Source organism: Ciona robusta, chromosome 3 (genome assembly GCF_009617815.1).
Source record: "Ciona robusta chromosome 3, ASM961781v2".
NCBI lineage: Eukaryota > Metazoa > Chordata > Ascidiacea > Phlebobranchia > Cionidae > Ciona > Ciona robusta.
Genome location: NC_143237.1, coordinates 3,142,787 through 3,166,146, shown reverse-complemented (window position 1 = coordinate 3,166,146; position 23,360 = coordinate 3,142,787). Strand labels below are relative to the sequence as shown.

General features: G+C 35.9%; 4 protein-coding genes across 8 annotated transcripts; 2 read left to right on the top strand and 2 right to left on the bottom strand.

Annotated features, from left to right (window-relative positions):
* Positions 1–85: 85 nt before the first annotated feature.
* LOC149737846 (kelch-like protein 12) lies at positions 86–16,728 on the top strand. Of its 4 annotated transcripts, none has more exons than XM_089875044.1 (14): positions 86–1,117; positions 11,486–11,598; positions 12,012–12,132; positions 12,270–12,423; positions 13,092–13,309; positions 13,433–13,582; positions 13,639–13,756; positions 13,812–13,888; positions 13,943–14,129; positions 14,182–14,337; positions 14,747–14,809; positions 14,867–14,986; positions 15,146–15,296; positions 15,439–16,728. In XM_089875044.1, exons 2-14 carry the CDS (start codon positions 11,528–11,530, stop codon positions 15,548–15,550), a joined length of 1,698 nt encoding a protein of 565 aa, XP_089731170.1. In that variant the 5' UTR covers positions 86–1,117; positions 11,486–11,527; the 3' UTR covers positions 15,551–16,728. The 4 variants fall into 4 exon arrangements, 3 of the variants coding, with proteins under 3 accessions (XP_089731170.1, XP_089731168.1, XP_089731169.1); XR_016384635.1 differs by lacking the exon at positions 86–1,117 and adding an exon at positions 10,957–11,136 and having other exon boundaries at positions 15,133–15,296; XM_089875042.1 differs by lacking the exon at positions 86–1,117 and adding an exon at positions 10,962–11,136.
* LOC149737848 (alpha-L-fucosidase-like) lies at positions 2,042–4,824 on the bottom strand. The gene is made up of 7 exons (XM_089875051.1): positions 4,561–4,824; positions 4,139–4,370; positions 3,817–4,067; positions 3,617–3,761; positions 3,360–3,560; positions 2,975–3,165; positions 2,042–2,912 (listed from the first exon to the last, which is right to left on the bottom strand). The coding sequence occupies exons 1-7, from the start codon at positions 4,677–4,679 to the stop codon at positions 2,669–2,671; spliced, it is 1,383 nt and encodes a 460-aa protein (XP_089731177.1). The 5' UTR covers positions 4,680–4,824; the 3' UTR covers positions 2,042–2,668.
* Positions 5,993–7,097, bottom strand: LOC149737847 (putative methyltransferase DDB_G0268948). Its single transcript, XM_089875055.1, has one exon. The coding sequence runs from the start codon at positions 6,986–6,988 to the stop codon at positions 6,077–6,079; it is 912 nt and encodes a 303-aa protein (XP_089731181.1). The 5' UTR covers positions 6,989–7,097; the 3' UTR covers positions 5,993–6,076.
* A 142-nt stretch (positions 16,729–16,870) lies between the features above and the next one.
* LOC149737845 (kelch-like protein 12) lies at positions 16,871–23,287 on the top strand. Of its 2 annotated transcripts, XM_089875046.1 has the most exons (14): positions 16,871–17,540; positions 17,791–17,911; positions 18,044–18,197; positions 18,902–18,976; positions 19,046–19,119; positions 19,357–19,506; positions 19,563–19,680; positions 19,736–19,812; positions 19,867–20,053; positions 20,106–20,261; positions 21,339–21,401; positions 21,459–21,578; positions 21,768–21,918; positions 22,060–23,287. In XM_089875046.1, the coding sequence occupies exons 1-14, from the start codon at positions 17,470–17,472 to the stop codon at positions 22,169–22,171; spliced, it is 1,629 nt and encodes a 542-aa protein (XP_089731172.1). In that variant the 5' UTR covers positions 16,871–17,469; the 3' UTR covers positions 22,172–23,287. The 2 variants fall into 2 exon arrangements, with proteins under 2 accessions (XP_089731172.1, XP_089731171.1); XM_089875045.1 differs by having other exon boundaries at positions 18,902–19,119.
* The last annotated feature ends 73 nt before the right edge of the window (positions 23,288–23,360 follow it).

The window sequence follows — 23,360 nt, the reverse complement described above, 5'->3', positions numbered from 1 at the left end:
ACGAATAAGTATAAGTTTCTTTTTTTTATCTGCATGCGTGTATTTTCGTAGCTTCGGATCATGTAAAAATGTCTAACCTCATGCAGAACAGAAGCGCTGCAAAGTTTTAAATTGGAAATCCACTATTTTATTTGACAGCATGCAGAAAGTAGGTGAAAAGTGTCAAAATAATATTTTGTTTTAAAATAAAAACACACAAAATGCCAGAACCGATAATTTAAATACAGAAGGGTGGGGTAAACCGTGGAACCTCTAAAAGCACACAAGGAGTTATTTAGGTATTCGCACAACAGGTGTAATTTTAGCGCATCGTATACCGGCCGGGAAATACGGGACAGTATTCCTTAATAAAATATTCATTATATGAATACACGTAATGAAAACGACGCAAAATTCGACTGCTTCGCGCTCGACTGGTTGTGAAGTGCATACGTAATTGACTGAAATGTGTTGCAAAAAATAAAAATACAACTACTCTGTATGCATGACAGTTTATTATGCGCGTGTAATGTCGTGGGTTTAGCACTTAGTTTATTGACACGCATACTGTTCCTATTGTTTACGTAATATTTGTATTGCATGTTAGTTTAGTTATGAATGTGTTTCTTCTCACTTTTTGTTTTCTGTTGTGTTTCCTTATCACTATTTGACCTGCTACTTTGCCTTGCTTATTACTGTTGTTCACGCATGACTTGCTTCTTACTTTTTTTAACGATCCCGCGTGTTCATTGTTGCCGTTGGTCTAATAATTAGTTGCTGCGTGTCACGTGTGGCGCATTGCGCTTTCCCACTTTTCAGATTTGCGTGTGTCGGGCAGTTCTCGTTGTACTGTGTTGGCTAAAGGTTGCTTAATTGCTTGGTTGGGAAAGGTTATAATTATTATCGTCAGCAAACTGTATCGAATCGTATCTAGTCGTTGTTTATGTTGTGTAACAGCTTAGCGTATCTTTTAATGTCATTCGTTTTTATGCAGTTTTTTATTAAACTAAATGTTTTTATGGTCAAGTCGTATTCAGTATTTCAGTGCAGCTTCTAACAGGCTCCAGCAGCAGTTAGGCCCCGAGATTGACCGTTAAAGCAGCGTTCCGGACCAAACCACTGTTAACAAACGTAACACGTGAGTGAACGATATTCAAGGTTTCCAACATTTTTTATGTGCACTAACGTCATAAATGACCTAATTTAATTCCAGGATAAATCAAATTCATGCAAATAAGTCATTTCGTAGAAAATGTCTAAGAAATCTCTTGGATGTCGTTGTTTATTATACACGTACCGCTTATACGATATACCCCAAATATTCAATCTTTCGATTTTTTTGATTGAAAGTATGCCATATCCCACAGAAAAAGTAATCAACTATCAATAAGTTTATATTGTGACGCCTTGACAAAAACTTTCGCAAGCGAATCTTTTAAAGCAAGAATTGTAGTATAGTACTCCGGGGTAATATGGGACCCTTTCAGCAAATATTATCCAAATGTCTTGATCGTGTTTTAAACAATTAACAACGGTTTATAGAAGTCGTGAGGATACGGTTTTATATTTATTTGACGGTTCTTTGTTTACTACCAAATGGGACGATAAAATGTAGTGCACATGTGTCCATCTTTCCCCGCCCTACTGTATACACTATACAGTATTGGATTTGCGGGTAAAGTCAAATTAAGTCGTGCTTGTAAAAACTTTAGTGACTAGTGTTTGCTTACCTTAGTATTTCATTTGCGAACATTTGTATTGAAGTCAAATCGGGCAGCGATACAGAAAACTAAGTATGATGTCACGATGCAATTACTTTCTCCTAACCTAACGTAACCATTTTAATTTTGAGAAGTAGAATATATACAACCAACTCAATAAAATCAAATACTTAAACATTTTTTGCGTAAAAGTTGTTTTTTTTTCATCCAATGCTGCCAGTAATATTAGGAAGACACATAAACCAAGCATTGCCACAATATCACATGCTGTGCTAACCTACATCTTCAATCGTTCACATTCTTTTGTTGAAGCAAACAACAAAACAATTTACTGGACACTCTTTTAAGTTGTAAGATTATATTTGTGTGATATGAAGTGCATGGAATGAAAATCTCAAAGTAAATATACGGATAAATGGTATAGTACATAAAATGGGGTGATTGCTGTCAATACTGAAAATTGCATATTTGATTTACCATACACAGTTATTTAAATTACCCAAAGCTCTACTGCTTTTAAATAAATGCAACAAAAACATTAATGCACTTTATAATGTAAGAGAATTTAAGTAGTATAGTAGGGGGGGGGGGAAAGATGGGACACCTTTTTATTATATTTTCTTGTCCCATTTAGTAGCAAACATTATATTTTCTTGTCCTAGTTAGTAATAAACATATTTTCTCGTTCCATTTAGTAGTAAACGAAGAAAATTCAAAGAAATATAAAATCGCCACATCCTCGGGACTTCCTTAGACTGTTTGTTAATTGTTTAAAACACAATCAAAATATTTGGATATTATGGGCTAAATGTGTCCCATCTTCCTCCACCATACTCATTAGTGGCATGGTATGTGTTTGGTCTAACTATTACAATGAAAACTCAGTTCAAGAACGACTTTATGGTAATGAAAGTTTACACATGCGATTGAATTATTTATACTTAATAATTGCTTCGTTTCAATTTATATTAAACAAAACCAACCATTTTCAAAACATAAACCCATTTGGCCTGTGTGGTAGATGGATTGATGATTGGGAAGATAACTCCTGTTCCGGATGGTTTAAGAGGCTCCCAAGTAAGATTAGATTCTCCTCCAAGAAGAGAAATAGTTGATGATTCTGATGTAGGAATTGGTGAACCCATTGAGAGAATGCCAGAAGATGGCCAATTGTATATGAAAGCATATACTGTATTGTCCCTTGTTGTGTACCTGAGTAAAATATAATGCATTTGAGTGCAGAAGTGTTATAACATATTCATTTATTGCCGTACCAAACGTTTGGTGTCAAGGAATCGTTTTGATGCTTCCATGGGTGACTGCTGTACACTGCCTCTCCATTTACAGCTAACCATTCACCCATCTGATGCAATCGTTCTTCGAATATTGGATGAATTGTACCTTCTTTAGAGGGGCCAATGTTGATAAGCATATTTCCACCACAGCTAACTGTTGACACAAGTTCCTAAAACATACACAGACCAGGTGATAAGCTGAGTTGCACACATTGAATATGCACATTAAATGAGCTGTACTTTTTGTGAGTTGTTTGTGCCATAAATTTTATCACCAATTCAAACAACACTAAGTCACAAGAGCCCATCTATTACCATCTGGTGTCAGTCTCTAGTTGGTACCGAGCGAAATATGGAAACTTACGTGAAGCAAACCCTCAATTGTTATGTACTGATCATAAGCTACATTTCTTCTATAGCCCCATGAGCCTCTATCCATGGTAAGTGCATTTTCCCATTTCCTTGTTTGCAAAGTACCCGGGTTAAAACGATCATGGCAAGTAAGAAATCCCCCATGTTTGCACAGTGTATGTGAACCCCATCGATCATTGGTTACAACAGTTTCCTGAAACAGAAATTGCTTAAATATCAAACCTGTGACTATTAAAAATATACACTAACTCGAACAGGGCTGTCATTATACAACCATGCAATGAATTCTGTGCTGTTCCAATACTCGGAACTTGCTTCCCACTGGCCATCTGACCACACAATGTCTGGTTTGTATTTTGTTACAATATCATACAGTTCTGGCATCGTCTTGTATCTAATAACACGTGTGGTTGGGAAAATGATGGAGAGGTTATTAATGAAAAACTGACCTGACAAAATCATTTGTTTTGTATCCACTTGCTTTATCTTGCAAGTAAAGTGGATGGAACCACTCATAGAGAGAGTGGTATAAACCAAAGTGAATGGACGTACGGTTTCGAACGGCTGTTGCAAGTTCTCCAACCAGATCACGATGAGGTCCAACATCCATTGAATTCCAGTTCCATGAGTTTGCTGATGGCCAATTCGTGAAGCCTTCATGGTGCTTACTTGTCAATACAACGTACTTGGCTCCCGAGGCCTGGTACAAGTAAAATCTTAAGATTTTCACAGGACGGAGACAATAATAAATATATTAGAAACAACACATACAGCAAAAAGATCTGCCCACTTATTAGCATCGAAGAACTCGGTTGTGAAATCAGGAGCAAAATCTGCGTATTGAAAATTTGGTGGATAGTTTTGCTCCATGAAATAAACAGCAGATGGTGTCGAAACACCTTTCCAATATTCCCAAAACCACTCTGCAGCGAAACCTTCTCCGAAACTCGGCACAGAAAACACTCCCCAATGAATGAAAATCCCAATTTTGGCTTCATCATACCTGAGAAATATTGTTTACATACATATGAGACACACTTTTTTGTTTTACATAACCTAAAAAAGTAAAGTGATCATACTTCACACTTTTAGTAAATTTGTTCCTTTTTTATGGATCTAAATTACTGGTATCAAACAACACATTCCTTCACTGGCATTGGAATTTTTACTAAAAATATAAACATAATTCTCACCAGTTTGGTAGAGGACGTTTATCCAGTGAGTCCCATGTTGGTTGATAAGAAGCAGCAGAAACGGCTACACACAGAGATATAAAACCTAAGGCACGAGCGAAATTGCACGGAACTTGCATTTTCCAACCTAACTGCAAACATATAAATAAAAAAGCTAGCTTCGCTGCACACTCCGTGTCTCAACCACGTCACGAAAATCACAAATTGAAAACATGTTATTATGACACGAAGTAAAAGTTTAAACACATTCAGTCACGTCATAGAGAGTACTATGTACTTCACACAACAGTCAGCAGATGTCATGGGAATCAATTTGTTGACAAACCCCACTGTAATCACTCATGCGTGCAAGCACGTGAACAGCGCAACTTTTCACATAAGGAAACACCGAGTGGTCCAACGGTAGTAGGCTACGTTCTTAAAGAGCACCACGGTTCAACTGTCGCTTTTGTGTGTTTAAAGGCTAGCGAATGCGGTAACGTTCTCATTGTTTTTTTATCTCAATGTTTTTTATACGAACGAGATGAGCACGTAAGTGGTCATGCAGATCATTTTCGTCAAACAATTGTTCTTGTTGAGCACGTAAATGGTCACAAAACCGTAAGAAATCTAACAAGTTGGTTCAACTTTAAATCCATTGACAAAGTCACCAATTTTGCTCGCATTTGAACACACAAAGCCGCAGTTGGACTAATCGAGGTTTTTATGACTTTGATATAGACAACACACAACTATTGACGCCCGTATCAAACTGTTACTCTTTAAGCGAGGACGCTTTAACAGCACTTCTTTTATATCATATTCTTATTAATTGAAACAGAAACATTATTTTTAATTAAACATGCTATGATTAGAATAAACTTTTAACAGTATATACCGCGTATAGGTAAAGACTCAAATAAAATTATGCTAATTGTAATACGTGCTTAATATTTTGATCTTGCTATCTAGTTTCTGTAAGAGGCCGATTATAATAAACTTTTGTATTCTTGTCGAATCTAAACTTACACGCGGCATGTTCACGACAGCAACCGCAAGGGTAACATGAAATATCACCAAATATGTGTAAAGGTTTTAAAAGCGTCACTTCTGCTGCTTTACTAACATGCTTCCAAAGCCGCCCTATATGCTGTCATAATACGACAATCTATAAAACAAAATATTCATCAAAAATCCTACGATATCTGTTTTAGCAGTGCGTTGCAACAACAGAACGTGGCTGACGTTAAAATCAGTAAAATTTTCAAACATTTCTTGGCATGATCAAACTTTTCTTTAAAATATTAACTTCTCTATTTTATCCCGTTTTTGACTTAAAAAAAAACAAACAAAAATCAATTAGCCATGTTTTCTATACTTTCCCATGATTTTAATGAAGTTTATGCACGTTTGTATCATGCCTGATTAAAACAAAGTCCTAAACATACACTAGTTCAATCCGATGCTTTAGGGGTGCATTTGTAATAAACCTGGATACATTATCGAAAAAAAAAAAAAAACATATATATTTAGGTCTTTATATGATTGGTTTTGGTCTTGCTGATGCAATAGCAAAAACCTTCAACATTACTTTTACATTAATGACGTCATTATCGAGATCTTTCACCCCCCACAATTTCTTGACGTCATTTAAATATTGCAACAGAATATCATCTTCAACATTTTCTTGGGTTGTTTGAATATTTGTATTTGAAGACTTCCCCTTCAAATATTCATTGTATCCTGACCAAGTGCTCAACAGTTCAGCAACGTTGTTTAGACTCTGCTCGCGCACAATTTTGCACACTTTTGGTTCAAAAGTTTTCTCTGCACTCTGTATGATGTCATATATTTCAAGAAACACCTCAAACACATTTTTTGATCGTGGATGAGTTGGCAAAAGTCTTTTGAATTCACGAGTTCTAATCTGTGTGCTTTCCAAAACGCTACTAAGCTGTTCCTCAGTGAAACGCTGCGTATCAACTGGAGCAAAGTGAGGAAATGAATGGTAAGAATGCAAGAACAACGAACCGTTTGGCTTTAAAACCCTGTTACATTCATTAGCAAACTTCTTAAAATCAAACCAGTGTACAGCTGCACCGCTCGCCACCAAATCAAGACTTTCATCTTCGAAGGGCAACTCTTCACTTGCCCCAACCATGTAACTTACATTCTTTGTCTTATTTTTCTCCCGAGCCATTGCTATCTGGTTGTGACTCACATCCACTCCAATGACATTGTGAAAATAAGGTGCGAATATTTCAGTAGACTGGCCGCTACCACATCCGACATCTGCCATCCTTTCATATTTACCATGTTCGTCTGGAGCGTTTCGTTTTCCTAGAAAATCAATCGCTTTCTTCGCAACTTCGGGTGGAGTTTTAGGTCTGGTGCGAAAGTAAGCGGCTACAACATTGGATGTTTCAAAGAACCGATGCATTCTACTCATTTTTGTTGTTACAATCGATATCCATTGTGATAAAGTAACTTAATATATTTGAGTTTAACGAACTAAAGCGATGGATATCTACAAACATATAATAACGATATAATACATCATAATCAACCTAAAGTAAACGCTATACAACGTTTCTAACGTTATAATACATCATAATTAACCTAAAGTAAACGCTATACAACGTAACTATAACCTATGGATATCTATACTACCAACCAGAGAATAACGTTATAATACGTCGTAATAAACCTAAAAGTAAACGCTATACAACGTAACTATACTGCAGTACCAACTACTAAACTAACTGGTGACTGTGTGTACAACACGACAAAAGCGTTAACTACTCTGCGCGGGCAGCAGGAATAATGCGCCGAAATGCTATCCAAGCGAGACGAGGTAGCAAGTGAGACCTACTACCGCATATCTCGTCACGGATATATACTGACTTTAAAAGATGGACCGAAGCGAGAGATACTCGCAACAACACTACTCTTATCGCACCTGTATACGCTATGATATGTTGCTTTTGCTGATTGCTACGGTATTCGTTCAAAAACCGCAAGTCCGCGTTCTCGTAAAAACGAAATCAAAAATTCGTCTTGCATGCCTGCTTACAATGCTAGAATAAGTTTCACCACTCTGTCTTGAAAAATCTCTCGCTTCACACTACTTTACTGTGGACATAATTTTGGACTTGTTGCAACTCGACGCCTAAAGTGACGTCACATAACCCAATCCCAATACTTAATTAATCAATGCCAACAGTGCGGATACGACTTATCTCATGAGAGACTTTCCCATGAAAACAAACCCCCCGTTGAACGAGGTTAATGATATCCCGTTCAGCCGATGACAGGCCCAAATCGATTCCCTTTTATCGCATGACGTCACACTGCTGTCACGTGATTCTGTCCGCTATATAATTCGCCTTTTCCCTAACACAATAACTAATAACGAGAAACCACTATCGGCACTGAGACCTCGAGGTCAGTCTAGGTTCATGGCGGGCTCTTACGAGCCTTTGCCCAGCCGTCAAGTAAGCTTTTGTCCGATACCGTATCGTGTACTTGTATACCAGAAAAAGGAATAAAACATAGCAATATATCATGAACTGTTTGGTTTCTGGTTATAAAAGCAATTAGTACTACAGTAGATATAGCACCCCGCTGAAGCCTGTATATGAAGTCGGATCAGCACGGAGTCATATAATCCAACCAGCGATCCTGTATACTCAGTGGGGGCTATAAATGGTGACCCCGACGTGATTTGAACACGCAACCTTCCGATCCGACAAGCTACTATTCCACAGAAGCCGTCCACAGCAGTTATTTAATGGACTATATCGATGTTACGAACCGACTAGCAGCCACTATGCTGCGGAAGCTGTCCGCATCTATTCAATGGACTATATGGCAATACAAGCAGATGCAAAAGCGTCCGCGATCTGCAATACTGACTGACAAAGCAACATCGCAAACCAGGTGTGTTTTTATATTTTACGACCGTTCAACTTACGGTCCCGTCTCCCGTTTGCATTCGCTTCGAAATGGATCTATTTCTTGCGACCACGATGTCAGAAGCGACCAGTTTTCCACTGCTATCACTACGCCGTGGGTATTTTTTACCTCAACGAAAGGATATAAGACCGAGGACAAGCAGCATCCTCAACAGTCTACACAATTATCCAGTCTGCGTCAATGCCGTTCACAAGTAAAGGAAGTGCAACACGGAGAAATATCAGGTGTGCATAACCGGTGTCTAACATAAACTCTCGCAGGGCGACCTGAGCTACAGGCGCCGACTTATTCTGCCGGCTTTGCCGGGCTCACAGCAATAAGTGATCCCATGTCCGTTTCATTATCGCACGAGCGACTTCAATGCGCACACCTGTATTTTACCCCATGACCGTCCACAACTTTAATCGCTCCGAGCTACGGAGCATAATACCGCTGTTCCACCCAACCTAATTTTTGTTTATGTTCTTTCTTTGTATATCTTGCGCCATGTGTCTTTTACTTCGCTTTTATTTAGTTTTTTAATTGCCCCGGATTTGTTATTTTATCGTTATCGTTTTCTTTATATATTGTAGGCGTCGAGTTTCAACAATGTATTCGGTTACATGAGACCCACATATCAATTTCTCATTGCCGAAAGGGAGGTATTGTTGCAACTCGACGCCTAAAGTGACGTCACATAACCCAATCCCAATACTTAATTAATCAATGCCAACAGTGCGGATACGACTTATCTCATGAGAGACTTTCCCATGAAAACAAACCCCCCGTTGAACGAGGTTAATGATATCCCGTTCAGCCGATGACAGGCCCAAATCGATTCCCTTTTATCGCATGACGTCACACTGCTGTCACGTGATTCTGTCCGCTATATAATTCGCCTTTTCCCTAACACAATAACTAATAACGAGAAACCACTATCGGCACTGAGACCTCGAGGTCAGTCTAGGTTCATGGCGGGCTCTTACGAGCCTTTGCCCAGCCGTCAAGTAAGCTTTTGTCCGATACCGTATCGTGTACTTGTATACCAGAAAAAGGAATAAAACATAGCAATATATCATGAACTGTTTGGTTTCTGGTTATAAAAGCAATTAGTACTACAGTAGATATAGCACCCCGCTGAAGCCTGTATATGAAGTCGGATCAGCACGGAGTCATATAATCCAACCAGCGATCCTGTATATTCAGTGGGGGCTATAGACTCTTAGAGCAGTGTTCAGAACTGAGCACAGTTTTTAAACCATGGTGCGTATGTTTTAAAGCGTTCAATTCAAAATGCACGCTGTCATATTATACTGTTTGCTGTCTTAATACGACAATTTATCAAACAAACTACTTAACAAAGATCAATTCGTTATCTGTTTAAGCAGTGCGTTGCAACAACAGAACGTGACTGACGTTAAAATCAGTAAAATTTTCAAACATTATCCAACATTTCTTGGGAAAAAATATTAAAATCTCTATTTAATCCTGTTTTTGACTTTTTCAAACAGAAAACTATTTAACCATGTTTTCTATATTTTTTCTTATGACTTTAATGAAGTTTAAGCACGTTTGTACCATCATTAAAACAAAGTCCCAAACATACACTAGTTCAATCCGATGCTTTAGGGGTGCATTTGTAATAAACCTGGAAAACATAAAATCATATAAAAGCATTGCGTGATATTATATAGCGAATAGTCCATATATATTATTCGAACTAAGTACAACATATTTAGATCTTTACATGATTGCTTCTGGTCTTGCTGATGCAATAGCAAAAACTTTCCACATTACTTTTACATTAATGACGTCATTATCGAGATCTTTCATCCCCCACAATTTCTTGACGTCATTCAAATATTGCAACAGAATATCATCTTCAACAATTTGTATTTGGAGACTTCAGATATTCATTGTATCCTGACCAAGTGCTTAACAGCTCAGCAACCTTGTCTAGACTTTGCTCAAGCACAAATTTGCACACTTTTGGTTCAAAAGTTTTCTCTGCACTTTACTAATTTTAACGTCAGTCACGTTCTGTTGTTGCAACGCACTGCTAAAACAGATATCGTAGGGTTTTTGATCAGTATTTTGTTTTATGAATTGTCGTATTATGGCAGCATAGGGCGGCTTTGGAAGCATATTAGTAAAGCAGCAGAAGTGACGCTTTTAAAACCTTTACACATATTTGGTGATATTTCATGTTACCCTTGCGGTTGCTGTCGTGAACATGCCGCGTGTAAGTTTAGATTCGACAAGAATACAATAGTTTATTATAATCAGCCTCTTACAGAAACTAGACAGCAAGATCAAAATATTAAGCTGAGTCTTTACCTATACGCGGTATATACTGTTAAAAGTTTATTCTAAGCATGTTTAACTAAAAATAATGTTGGGGTACAAACAGCTTCATGTATAATTAAAAAATCAACTACCGAATTCTCGTGTTTATAAATGCTATATTAACGAAATGGTAAAATAGTTTCAATGTTGCATTTATAAAAATATTTGATGCATAGTCTTCGTGTTTTAGGGGATTCACCGCTAGGAAAACCACAGTTCCGCCTTTCGCGTTTCCTTTATTTATATTTTTACGTAATCTGTGGTAATTATTTTGCTTGAGAGAATTTCAAAACAGAGGTGAATTACCTGGTGTTTGCTCACGTACCCTTTGTAATACTTTACTCAACGTTTTGGTCATTTAATAGGTTTCGACAGCACCTGACACACATAGAGCAGTCAAATAAAAGATAAGAGAGGAAAATTACACCAAGTTAAAGTTATAAAATATAGACTTTATTATGTGTTAATTTTGGATTGAAAATAACTACATACCAGCTTGGTCAGCACTTTTTTCCGCACATTTTCCAAATTAATTATCAACACGAATGACTAACATTTTTTAAAAGAAAACTATATAGAAAGACAAGCAAATACGCCTTGATTAAAAGCTGTACCTAATTCTACAAGGTAAATGTTTTTGTTGCAGTGCAAATTGAATAAGAAAGCTTAATTGGGAACAGATCTACACATGAAAATGTCTTCATCTAAGTTTCTAAGCTGTGATGGACATTTTGACTTCATCATGGACATGCTTGTCAAGTAAAATGCTTATGTTTTACCTCAAAGCCATAAAATGCAGTATTTTTTTTGTGATTAACCTAACTTAACAAAACACCTTTTGATTGCTAGTTAAAATTCCTAACCACTAAAACCCTAACGTACTGCCTAATCTGTAAAGTCACGGGTTCTTTACTAGTACCCAACTTTGTTTAATTCTTATCTTTGATTTCGTGTGGTTGTCTGGTCAGCTTCTCAATACTGGTACCATTGTGGGTGTGTGTATCCTTGGGTAAGACACTTAACTGTTATAGGTCCAAACCAGTTGTCTCTAATTACCCACAATCTTCTAAAAAAACAGACAATCTTATTTGTATTACAATGACTGTCACTTACCGTCACGCGAGAATACGTAAGTGCCATTTAATTAGTAATAAGTTACTTTTTATTTTTAGGCAACGAAGCAATAAACGTTATTGTGACGTCACACTGGTAGCAGAAGGACAAAAATATCCTGCACATCGAGCAATTCTAGCTGCAAGTAGCAATTATTTTGACACTATGTTCAGTAGTCAGGTAAGAATCATGTCCACAGTTACCTATTATACCAATGATCTTGTTACCGTAATCAACTCAAAGTAAGCAGAAAATTTAGTGTAAATTTGCTGAACTATGAAAAGTAACCTCTTTACCAAGTTTTGTTTGCATTATAGATGAAAGAGGAATTTGAAAGAGTGATCAAAATAAAAGAAGTAACAAAAGTTGCAATGGAGCAAGTGATCACTTTCATTTATACGAACAAAGTTTTATTATCGGAGGAAAATATTGATGAAGTTTTGCATGCAGCTTCACTGATGCAAGTACAAGGTGATATTTGGCATAATTTCCTTGGTAAGGGAATAAACGACCCCCATGTATACAAACACATAGCTGGCACAGACATGGTGTCTTATTTTTTAAAGCGCCGTGGCAAAGTGGTAATGGGTTCAAGGCTCGTCGCTGCTACCATTGTCGGCGTATGTGTCCTTGGGAAAGACACTTAACGGCAATTGCTTCTACCAAGTGGTCACTAATGGGTTGTCCAAATTATCAGCCATATATAAAAAGTGAATAAAAATAATCACACACAAAAGCAACATACGTGGTAACTCATAAGCTGGCACGAGGTGTATGGATACCCATGTTATAATGACTATCGTTTTCCGGCCACTCGAGAATAAAGCAAGTTATATTCATTTTATTCTTCTTGTGTTCACTTACAAGTTACCATGTATGCGACTTTATGGGTGGTTGTTTTTTTGTATTGTTGGCAATTTTTGAACGACCCATTACGGACCACTGAGTTAAAGCAGTGACCTTTAAATGCCATGCTTAAGTACATGTCACGGACCGTAGACAAGGAAGCATCGAAATGTGTACCTTTTGTTACGATGCAAGTGCCTAGCCACTGATGTAATATAAAATAATAATTTAAAAAATTATCTTGCTGTACTTCGTATAATGTTATCCTAGCCTTACATAACTGTTTTTCATAGATCTACTTGCTTTAGTTATTCAATTTCTCGCGGATAAAATCTGTCCATTGAATTGTTCGCATTACCGTCAACTTGGTAAGTTGTATTCTCTCAATGATCTTGTATTGGAATGTGATCGGTGCATTTGTGAAAATTTCGACCAAGTTTCAACTCAACAAAAGTTTTTTGAAATGGATGAAGTGGAAATGGAGAAATTAATTTCTTCTGATGAATTGGTGGTAAGACAATGTGTTTTGAGACTCTCATCATATCTCATCCTAGTTTTACTTGACATTTGATTTTTATGTGCAGACTTTACCAACTAGAAGCGACAAACTAAATTTATGACTTTTTACTCCTAGATGGAGTCTGAGGAAGTTGTTTATGAGTGTATGGTTGGTTGGGTGAAACATCATCTTCAGACAAGAAAACAATATTTCCCAACTCTGTTCAAACATCTAAGATTGCAATATGTGAGACTTGATTATTTATCCAGGAACATCAGAAAAGAGGTTTAAATAGTTTCTTCTACCTGGTGGTTTTCTTGTTCATTTACTTTTTATTAAAGGGACTTGTCCGTGAATTTCTTGATTGCAGAGATTTGGTTGAAGATGCTTTTTATTTTCATGTAAAACCAGATTTGTTTGAAAAACAGAAACCAAGAAAAAGTTGCTACCCATGCAAAGGTTAGCTCAATGTTGCTTTAATTTTGTCATATTTTAAACAAGGTTAACATTACAGAACTTATATTTATTCCAAACAAGCAGCAAAACATAGCGAGTTACAATATGACTGAAAAGAAATGGTCATCACTGCAAGTAAGTGTAGATCGGGTTGTAGTTGGTCTGTAAACTTAGATTTAAACTTACCAGGTTGTTGGTGAATCTGAGCAACATGTGATGTTTATTGGCCATGATGAGATGGTGTATTGCTTTGGTTACATCTATGAAAATGGTGCTTACAAGACAAATATTTCGAAACGCTTTAATGGCATTAAATGGGAGAACCTTGCACCGATGGTAAACCGTCATTCTGAAGCAGCTGTTGCTTCAATAGAAGGTAAATGTGATTTCTATGTTCTACATTTGTAATAAAGTGTTTATGAATACAGGTGAAATATTTGTCTTCGGTGGATTGTCAGACGTGCAAGGGAATGTGGTATATTTTGCAAATACCATTATCAAATATAATCCCATCAACAATACTTGGGTTAAAGTTGGACGTCCAAATTCATTTCAAACAAAGGCATCTGCAGTTGGGGTTGGAGGTTAGGGGTGTTTTTATTATATATTGAGTGAATGAATGTAACTTATTTAGTCTCGCATGTTGGGTAAAGGACAATCGTTAAACACAAATGGTAACTTTGTGGGTGATTATTTTTTAGGGATTTTTATGCATGGCTTAAGATTTAGACAACCCGTTAGTGACCACTGTTGGAGCAATTGCCGTTAGGTGTCTTGCCCAAAGACACATACACCCTACAAATGTAGCAGTGTCTCATGAAGCCAGAATCAATAGGTTACAGGCAGTTCATTCATTCGTTATACTTGATATGTATATCAGGTGTACAAATTCTATAGTCTTACATGTGTAAGGTTTGTTTCACCTCAAATGAGAAACACATAATTTTTACTTTTATTCAAATTATAAAAGCGTTTATGCCTTTGATTTTTCAGATGTTGCATATCTTTGTGGAGGTTATGAACAGGGTAATGGTGGACAAAGAAATACTACAACAGGTTTACTTGTTTAGAAATACCAATGGTAGTAAATAGTGCTGGATACTCTTTTTTCAGTTTGTGCAAAAGTTGAAGTGTATGACTCTGTAAGTAAGACATGGAAAGCAGGAAACAACATGTTGGAAGGAAGAGCTTCGTGTGCTGTTGTGCATTTTGATGAAAAAATATTTGTTTTTGGTAACTTGGTCATTGTGTTACTTTAATTCCGTGTTATAATATGTAAGGACTAGTTCTGTTCTAAATTTAAAGAAGTTATATTTTCAATATAACGGTTGTTAAAATGACAAGAATTTATCTCCATTAAACTGATAAATTAATTCAAGATAAAACTGCCAGGTGGATATGGTTCAAACAACACTCTATTAACAAGTGGTGAATTCATGAACATTGCTGATGGAGTTTGGACGATGTTAACAAACAACATTCCTTTTCAACTTGGTGAAGTTTCTGCTTGTTGTGTTGATGACCACATTGCAATGTATGGAAGGTGGGATGTGCAATTTTGGATAACACAATGTTTAACATTATATTATGAACAAACTTAATTTGAAAGTTTTATGAGATAATCTATTGCAATAATAATAATAATAATGTATTTTAAGCAATTAATTCAAATGTAATCATACCAGTTCCAAACCTGGGCATATTGCATTGTACAACACAAACAATGATGAATGGAAAACTTTTGTGGATGAAGGACAGAATTTGTTCAATGGAAGAGGATGCTTGATGGCAAAATAAAAACAGCCCAATTTATAAATTCGTATCCAATTATACCAGCACTATTTTGGTATGATGTTGCATTTTAAATTTAAATCTTCTTTACTTGGGGATACTAACTTACTAAGTTAAAGGGCGATACCAATGAAAAATTAAAATTTATATGGATTTTATACGGATGCCGCTTGCTATCCAAATTTCTGTGACTGAATTTCAAAAATATTTTCCAAACATTAAATTGTTATTATATCAGTAATGTATGTTTGAATTGCCCATAAGGTATAAACTATTGAGTTAAAAACAAGCCTTCCAAAGTTTGGCATTATATTCCTACAAAACTAAGTGGGACACAAAGTTGAAAGTTTTTATATCAATATTATTCTACCATGGAAAAAATGTTGTTGGCCTTTGAGTAAGACCGAATTTTACTTCCTAACAACAGTAATCATCTTTTCTGCGCACTGTGTTTGACCGTGAGAATAATTTTGAACAATATTGAAACATTTTTTTTTCGTCTATTATTAAATGGTTCAGTAGCGTAAATAAGATTTAGGAAGAAGTCCCATCTTACCACAAGTCCTGTCTTACCCCACTCTACTGTACATAAACTTATATTTGGTATTTTTTAGTTATATATTTTTCTTAGGTATGTTTTTGTGTACTTATATTTACTAATAAATTTAACATGGCTTAAGCAACATGATGTAACATGGATGAAGATCTAATATGTGTTGTATACATTAAGAAAACTTAAATTGCTCACATTATACCGAACATATAAACTGTAAACTATAACATTTATATTCACGTACATGTATTGTTTATGTAGAAGTCGCCGTTTTATATCTTTATGTTGTTTTCTTTACAAACAGAATTTTTAAACCTAAGTAACTCTGCTTTAATTATATTCCACCAAAGCACAGCATCCTTCTTCAGTTCAACTGTAAGCTTTGCTCTTTCCACAAGCTTGCTCACTTTTTAAAGCATGCTAACAAGTGTTATTAAATGTGTTCTCAAGTTCACCATATGCTATACAACCCACGCGTAAATGCTTTCGGCTGTGTAGTTGGTATGCATTATTGGATGACTCCATTGATCAAAACATCACAGTATACACTAAGCCGACTAGTGGATTACTATTATTTGTCTTATTTGTAATCGAGTATGACATTTACAATAAAGTAAAAGCTTCGAACTGATTTTGTTGCAATCTTTATTAGGGAGCTTATTTGCGGCTTCATATAGTAGGTGGGGTCAGTTAGGACCCGGGGTAAGTTAGGAACTCGACTCCGGTTTACTCCGGTCTGACAAAGCTTCATGTAAACTATTCTTCTACATTTTTCTTTTTCAGTCCATGCACGTACTTTCGTTGTCATAACGATGATTAATATTCGTGTTTTACGGAAATCAGTAATGGGAAAACTATAGTTTTGCCTCTTGTGTTTACTTTATATTATCATGTGATCTGTGTTAATCATTATGGTTGAGTTAATGTTTGTACAGAGGTATACCATTGCGTGTTTGCTCACTGATGGTATTAATAACCTACTAATTTTGATGTCGCTTAATAGGTTTCAACAACTCCTAACATGTACAGCAGTCAAATAAAAGGGAACAGAGGAAAATTAAACCAAAGTTAAAGTTATAAAATATATACCTTATTATGTGTTATTTTTTCTATTGAACATAGCTGCATAACAGCTAAGGCTTAGTCACGTACCAGGAAGACATAATGGATATCTTAAAAAAGGGGTGAAAATTACCTTTGTTATGACAAAAAAAGTGCTGACTCAGCGAAAGCTAGTATGTAGCTATGTTCAATCAATAAAATAAAACAAATAATAAAGTATATGTTTTTACAATTTTCCATATACATTTTCAAATACACATTGTTGCAGTGCAAATTGAATAAGAAAGCTTAATTGGGAACAGATCTACACATGAAAATGTCTTCATCTAAGTTTCTAAGCTGTGATGGACATTTTGACTTCATCATGGACATGCTTGTCAAGTAAAATACATCTGGCTAGCTTCTTAATACTGGTATCATTGTGGGTGGGTGTATCTTTGTGCAAGACACTTGACAGTAATTGCTTTAAATCGATTGTCTATTTTTACCCACAAATTTCGGCCACTTGTACACAAGCACAAGGTGTATAAAACAAACACTCGTATTATAGCAAATATCTTTGCCTCGTCATGCAAGGATACGTAAGTGACACTTAAATATTCACTTATAAGTTGTCATTTATTATTTCTAGGCAACGAACCAATAGACGTTATTGTGATGTCACATTGGTAGCCGAAGGTCAAAAATTTCCTGCACATCGAGCAATTTTAGCTGCAAGTAGCAAATATTTTGACACTATGTTTAGTAGTCAGGTAAGAATCATGTCCACAGTAACCTATTATACCAATGATCTTGTTACTGTAATCAACTCATAGTAAGCAGAGAATTTAGTTTAAATTTGCTATAAAAAGTAACCTCTTTATCAAGTTTTGTTTGCATTATAGATGAAAGAGGAATTTGAAAGAGTGATCAAAATAAAAGAAGTAACAAAAGTTGCAATGGAGCAAGTGATCACTTTCATTTATACGAACAAAATTTTATTATCAGAGGAAAATATTGATGAAGTTTTGCATGCAGCTTCACTGATGCAAGTACAAGGTGATATTTGACATAATTTTCTTGGTAAGGGAATAAACGATTTTCATGTATACAAACACAGCCGGCACAGAAATATTGTCTTATTTCGTCCGGCGCCGTGGCATAGTGGTTAGCGCGCCTGCCTCTAACCCAAAGGTAATGGGTTTAAGGCTGGTCGCTGGTACCATTGTCGGCGTATGTGTCTTTGGGAAAGACATTTAACGGCAATTGCAACAACCCTGTGGTTACTAATGGGTTGTCCAAATTATCAGCCATATATATATAAAAAAATAAATAATAATCTCACACAAATTAACATACATGGTAACTCGTAAGCTAGCACGAGGTGTATGAACACTCGTGTTATAATGACTATCGTTTTTCAGCTACGCGAGAATAAAGCAAGTTACATTCATTTCATTCTTTTTATGCTCACTTACAAGTTACCATGTTTGCGACTTTATGGGTGGATGTTTTTGCACTGTTGGCAATTTTTGAACAATCCACTACTAATACTGATCACTGAGTTAAAGCAGTAACCTTAAATGCCATGCTTAAGTACATGTACGCGCACTGTAGAGGCAGCATCGTAGTGTGTACCTTTTTGTTACGATGCAAGTGCCTAGCCACTGCCCACTGATATAATATAAAAAAATAATTTGAAAAATATTCATGTTATACTACGCATAGTGTTATCCTAGTCTTACTTTACTGTTTTATTGCAGATCTACTTGCATTGGTTATTCAATTTCTCTCGAATGAAATCTGTCTATTGAATTGTTTGCACTACCGTCAACTGGGTAAGTTGTATTCTCTCAATGATCTTGTATTGGAATGTGATCGGTGCATTTGTGAAAATTTCGATCAAGTTTCAACTCAACAAAAGTTTTTTAAAATTGATGAAGTGGAAATGGAGAAATTGATTTCTTCTGATGAATTGGTGGTAAGACAATGTGTTTAATATTGTGTGAAAAATTAAGGAAGTAACATGATTAAGATATCTTTATTATTATATCAGCAAGCCTATGTCATTTAATCTAATAAATGTTTTGTTTACTATGTTTATACTTTGTGAGACTGTCATCATATCTCATCCTAGTTTTTTCTTGACATTTGATTTTTATGTGCGGACTTTACCGACTTAAAGTGACAAACTAAATCTATGACTTTTTACTCTTAGATGGAGTCTGAGGAAGTTGTTTATGAGTGTATGGTTGGTTGGGTGAAACATCATCTTCAGACAAGAAAACAATATTTCCCAACTCTGTTCAAACATCTAAGATTGCAATATGTGAGACTTGATTATTTATCCAGGAACATCAGAAAAGAGGTTTAACTTGTTTCTTCTACCTGGTGGTGTTCTTGTTCATTTACTTTTTATTAAAGGGACTTGTCCGTGAATTTCTTGATTGCAGAGATTTGGTTGAAGATGCTTTTTATTTTCATGTAAAACCAGATTTGTTTGAAAAACAGAAACCAAGAAAAAGTTGCTACCCATGCAAAGGTTAGCTCAATGTTGCTTTAATTTTGTCATATTTTAAACAAGGTTAACATTACAGAACTTATATTTATTCCAAACAAGCAGCAAAACATAGCGAGTTACAATATGACTGAAAAGAAATGGTCATCACTGCAAGTAAGTGTAGATCGGGTTGTAGTTGGTCTGTAAACTCAGGTTTAAACTTACCAGGTTGTTGGTGAATCTGAGCAACATGTGATGTTTATTGGCCATGATGAGATGGTGTATTGCTTTGGCTACATCTATGAAAATGGTGCTTACAAGACAAATATTTCGAAACGCTTTAATGGCATTAAATGGGAGAACCTTGCACCGATGATATACTATCATTCTGAAGCAGCTGTTGCTTTAATACAAGGTAAATGTGATTTCCATGTTCTTTATTTGTAATAAAGTGTTTATGAATACAGGTGAAATATTTGTCTTTGGTGGATTGTCGCAAGTTAAAGGGAATGTGGTATATTTTAAAAACACCATCTCCAAATATAATCCCACCAACAATACTTGGGTAAATGCTGGGGTTCCAAATTCATTCCGAACAAAGGCATCTGCAGTTGGGGTTGGAGGTTGGGGATTTGTTTTTATATGCTTGTTTGAATGAATGTGAATAATTAAATGAAATTTATTTTGTCTCTTCGGTAACGATATCGAAGACCAAGACGGGTAGTAACGGTAAAAAAATGTAACTTATTTACTCTCGCATGTTGGTGCAAGGATAATCGATAAACGCAGATAGGAACTTTGTGGCCAATTGTGGGTGATTATTTTTTAAAGATTTTTTATGATTGGCTTAGACAACCCATTGATGGTCACTTGGTTGAAGCAATTGCCGTTATGTGTCTTGCCTGAAGACACATACGCCTACAATGGTAGTGTCACGTGTATCGGAAGGTCATGATACGACGTGGTTTAGTTTGGGATTCTGACTTGGAAGTCCTCTTAACAGACAACACACTGGTACCTTGATCAGATGGCACACGACTTTTATTCTTAATACATTCAACCTTATTCAAATAGAATCAGTTAACATCAATACAAACACCTTTCTAAAAACGTCTGACACATAACAATAAACTGTACGCCATACAGCATCATGACTACTAAACTACAAACACTTGCAATACTTTGAGAACCAAATGGGACGACTATTTATATGCGAGATACAATGGCTAGCTCATGAAGTGTTAAACTCCATGACCGATCGTTATCAAGCATACAATAGACGTATCTGTACGCAAATTTCCTGGGGTGTAAGTTGCTCTGATAAGACAAAAGAATTAGGGCAAGAAGTACAGTAAAACAAAAGGCGAATTACAGTAAAACAAAAGGCAGACGTGTGATTAATCCGCAGGATACTGGGTTAGCAGACGAACCCATTCCCAGGATATCGCTTTGATTGATACAAACCATTTGTGACAGGTAGCAGTGTGCCTAGAACCCCTAATCCATAGGTTACAGGCTGGCATGCTAGCCATTCGGCCCAGTGCCAGAGGATTTGTTCATTCTTTCATTATACTTAATATGTGTATCAGGTGTACAAATTTTATAGTCTTCTGTGTAAGTTTTATTTCACCTCAAATGAGTAACACATAGTTTTTACTTTTATTCAAATTATAAAAGCGTTTATGCTTTTGATTTTTCAGATGTTGCATATCTTTGTGGAGGTTATGAACAGGTTTATGGTGGACAAAAAAATACAACAACAGGTTTACTTGTTTAGAAATACCAATATTAGTAAATAGTGCTGGATATTCTTTTTTTAGTTTGTGCAAAAGTTGAAGTGTATGACTCTGTAAGTAAGACATGGAAAGCAGGAAACAACATGTTGGAAGGAAGAGCTTCGTGTGCTGTTGTGCATTTTGATGGAAAAATATTTGTTTTTGGTAACTTGGTCATTGTGTTACTTTAATTCAGTGTTATATTACGTAAAGACTAGGTCTGTTTTAAATTAAAGGAGTTATATTTTCAACATACCGGTTGTTAAAATGACAAGAAGTTGAATGAATGAATGAATGAATAAATAAATGTTATCTCTTTTAAACTGATAAATTAATTCATGAGAAAACTGCCAGGTGGATATGGTTCAAACAACACTCTATTAACAAGTGGTGAATTCATGAACATTGCTGATGGAGTTTGGACGATGTTAACAAACAACATTCCTTTTCAACTTGGTGAAGTTTCTGCTTGTTGTGTTGATGACCACATTGCAATGTATGGAAGGTGGGATGAGCAGTTTTGGATAACACAATGTTTAAACATTATATCTTTGTACAAGTTTAATTTGAAAGTTTTATGAGATAATCTATTGCAATAATTGTAAAAATGTATTTTAAGCAATTAATTCAAATGTAATCATACCAGTTCCAAACCTGGGCATATTGCATTGTACAACACAAACAATGATGAATGGAAAACTTTTGTGGAAGAAGGACAGAATTTGTTCAATGGGAGAGGATGCTTGATGGCAAAATAAAAGAAGCACAATTTATAAATTCGTATCCAATTATGCCAGCATTATTTTGGTATAATGTTCCATTTTTATATTTAAATCTTTTTTTTACTTGGGGATACTAACTTACTAAGTTAAAGGGGCATACCAATTAAAAATTAAAATTTTATATAGAAGCCGTTTCCTATAATTTCTCTCCAAATTTCTGTGACTGAATTTCAAAAATATTTGCCTAACATTAACTTGTTATTATATCAGTATATTATATTTGAATTACCCATGAGGTATAAATTATTGAATTAAAAACAAGCCTTCCAAAGTTTTGTAATAAATACCCACAAAACTAAGTGGGACACCAAGTTCAAAGTTTTTATATTAATATTGTTCTGCTGTAGCGGTTGAGTGTGCTCCGAGCACAGATATTTAATATATATAATTATTATATAAATTTCACTATATGCATAAAGATTGCGTGTCGTGTAAAGATCATGCAAAGTTGCCAGCTGGCGCAACGCGGACGGGATTTAATCGTTGCCCTTCCCACATATAACAATGGCAGTAGCTACGAGCCTTAATGAGGAAACCGCATGGTTAGGACAATGCCGAGAGACTTTGCTCTGTGACAATAGGTAGCCTCGCTGTATAATGTTGTAACTGACGAAACCCAGTTTATAATCTTCTTCTCGTGTTTAATATATATCTCGTGTATAATGCTTCTTCTCGCATTCTGCATTCTTGCCATTATATAAGCCCTGTACTGTACTGTATAAGGAGGCTGTATCGTGACGTCAATGTTGTTTCGTCGAATAAACTGGGTTGTGACCTGGACTTGTCATGGAGTCGTTACTGTTCTGCTGGAGTCGGATCTCTGGGAGCGAGGTGCGGGTACAGAGCTCGGGACACGTGAGGGGACGCACGGTTCCGAGCCAAGTACGGCAGGTGGAAGCCGAGAGCCACCTGCGCCGCACCTTTCCGCCCACACTGCCATTGAAAAAAATGTTGTATTTGTTGTAAGACCGAATTTTACTTCTTAACAACAGTAATCATTTTTTCCTCTATTATTAAATCGGTACCCGTAAATAAAGATTTAGGAAAAGGTCCCATCTTACCACAAGTCCCGTCTTTCCCCACTCTAGCCTACTGTACATAAACTTATATTTGGTATGTTTTAGTTATACATTTTTCTTTGGTATGTTTTTATGTATTCATATTT

Excerpts from the sequence above, each read along its gene's own strand:
- LOC149737848 (XM_089875051.1), bottom strand. The coding sequence starts at position 4,679 with ATGCAAGTTCCGTGCAATTTCGCTCGTGCCTTAGGTTTTATATCTCTG. Across the intron at positions 4,371-4,560 it reads AAACGTCCTCTACCAAACTG|GTATGATGAAGCCAAAATTG; the intron begins GTGAGAATTATG and ends AATATTTCTCAG. Across the intron at positions 2,913-2,974 it reads TCCTTGACACCAAACGTTTG|GTACACAACAAGGGACAATA; the intron begins GTACGGCAATAA and ends TATTTTACTCAG.
- LOC149737847 (XM_089875055.1), bottom strand. The coding sequence starts at position 6,988 with ATGAGTAGAATGCATCGGTTCTTTGAAACATCCAATGTTGTAGCCGCT.
- LOC149737846 (XM_089875044.1), top strand. The coding sequence starts at position 11,528 with ATGAAAATGTCTTCATCTAAGTTTCTAAGCTGTGATGGACATTTTGAC. Across the intron at positions 11,599-12,011 it reads ATCATGGACATGCTTGTCAA|GCAACGAAGCAATAAACGTT; the intron begins GTAAAATGCTTA and ends TTTTATTTTTAG. Across the intron at positions 13,310-13,432 it reads TTTCTTCTGATGAATTGGTG|ATGGAGTCTGAGGAAGTTGT; the intron begins GTAAGACAATGT and ends TTTTACTCCTAG.
- LOC149737845 (XM_089875045.1), top strand. The coding sequence starts at position 17,470 with ATGAAAATGTCTTCATCTAAGTTTCTAAGCTGTGATGGACATTTTGAC. Across the intron at positions 17,912-18,043 it reads ACACTATGTTTAGTAGTCAG|ATGAAAGAGGAATTTGAAAG; the intron begins GTAAGAATCATG and ends TTTGCATTATAG. Across the intron at positions 21,402-21,458 it reads ACAAAAAAATACAACAACAG|TTTGTGCAAAAGTTGAAGTG; the intron begins GTTTACTTGTTT and ends TTCTTTTTTTAG.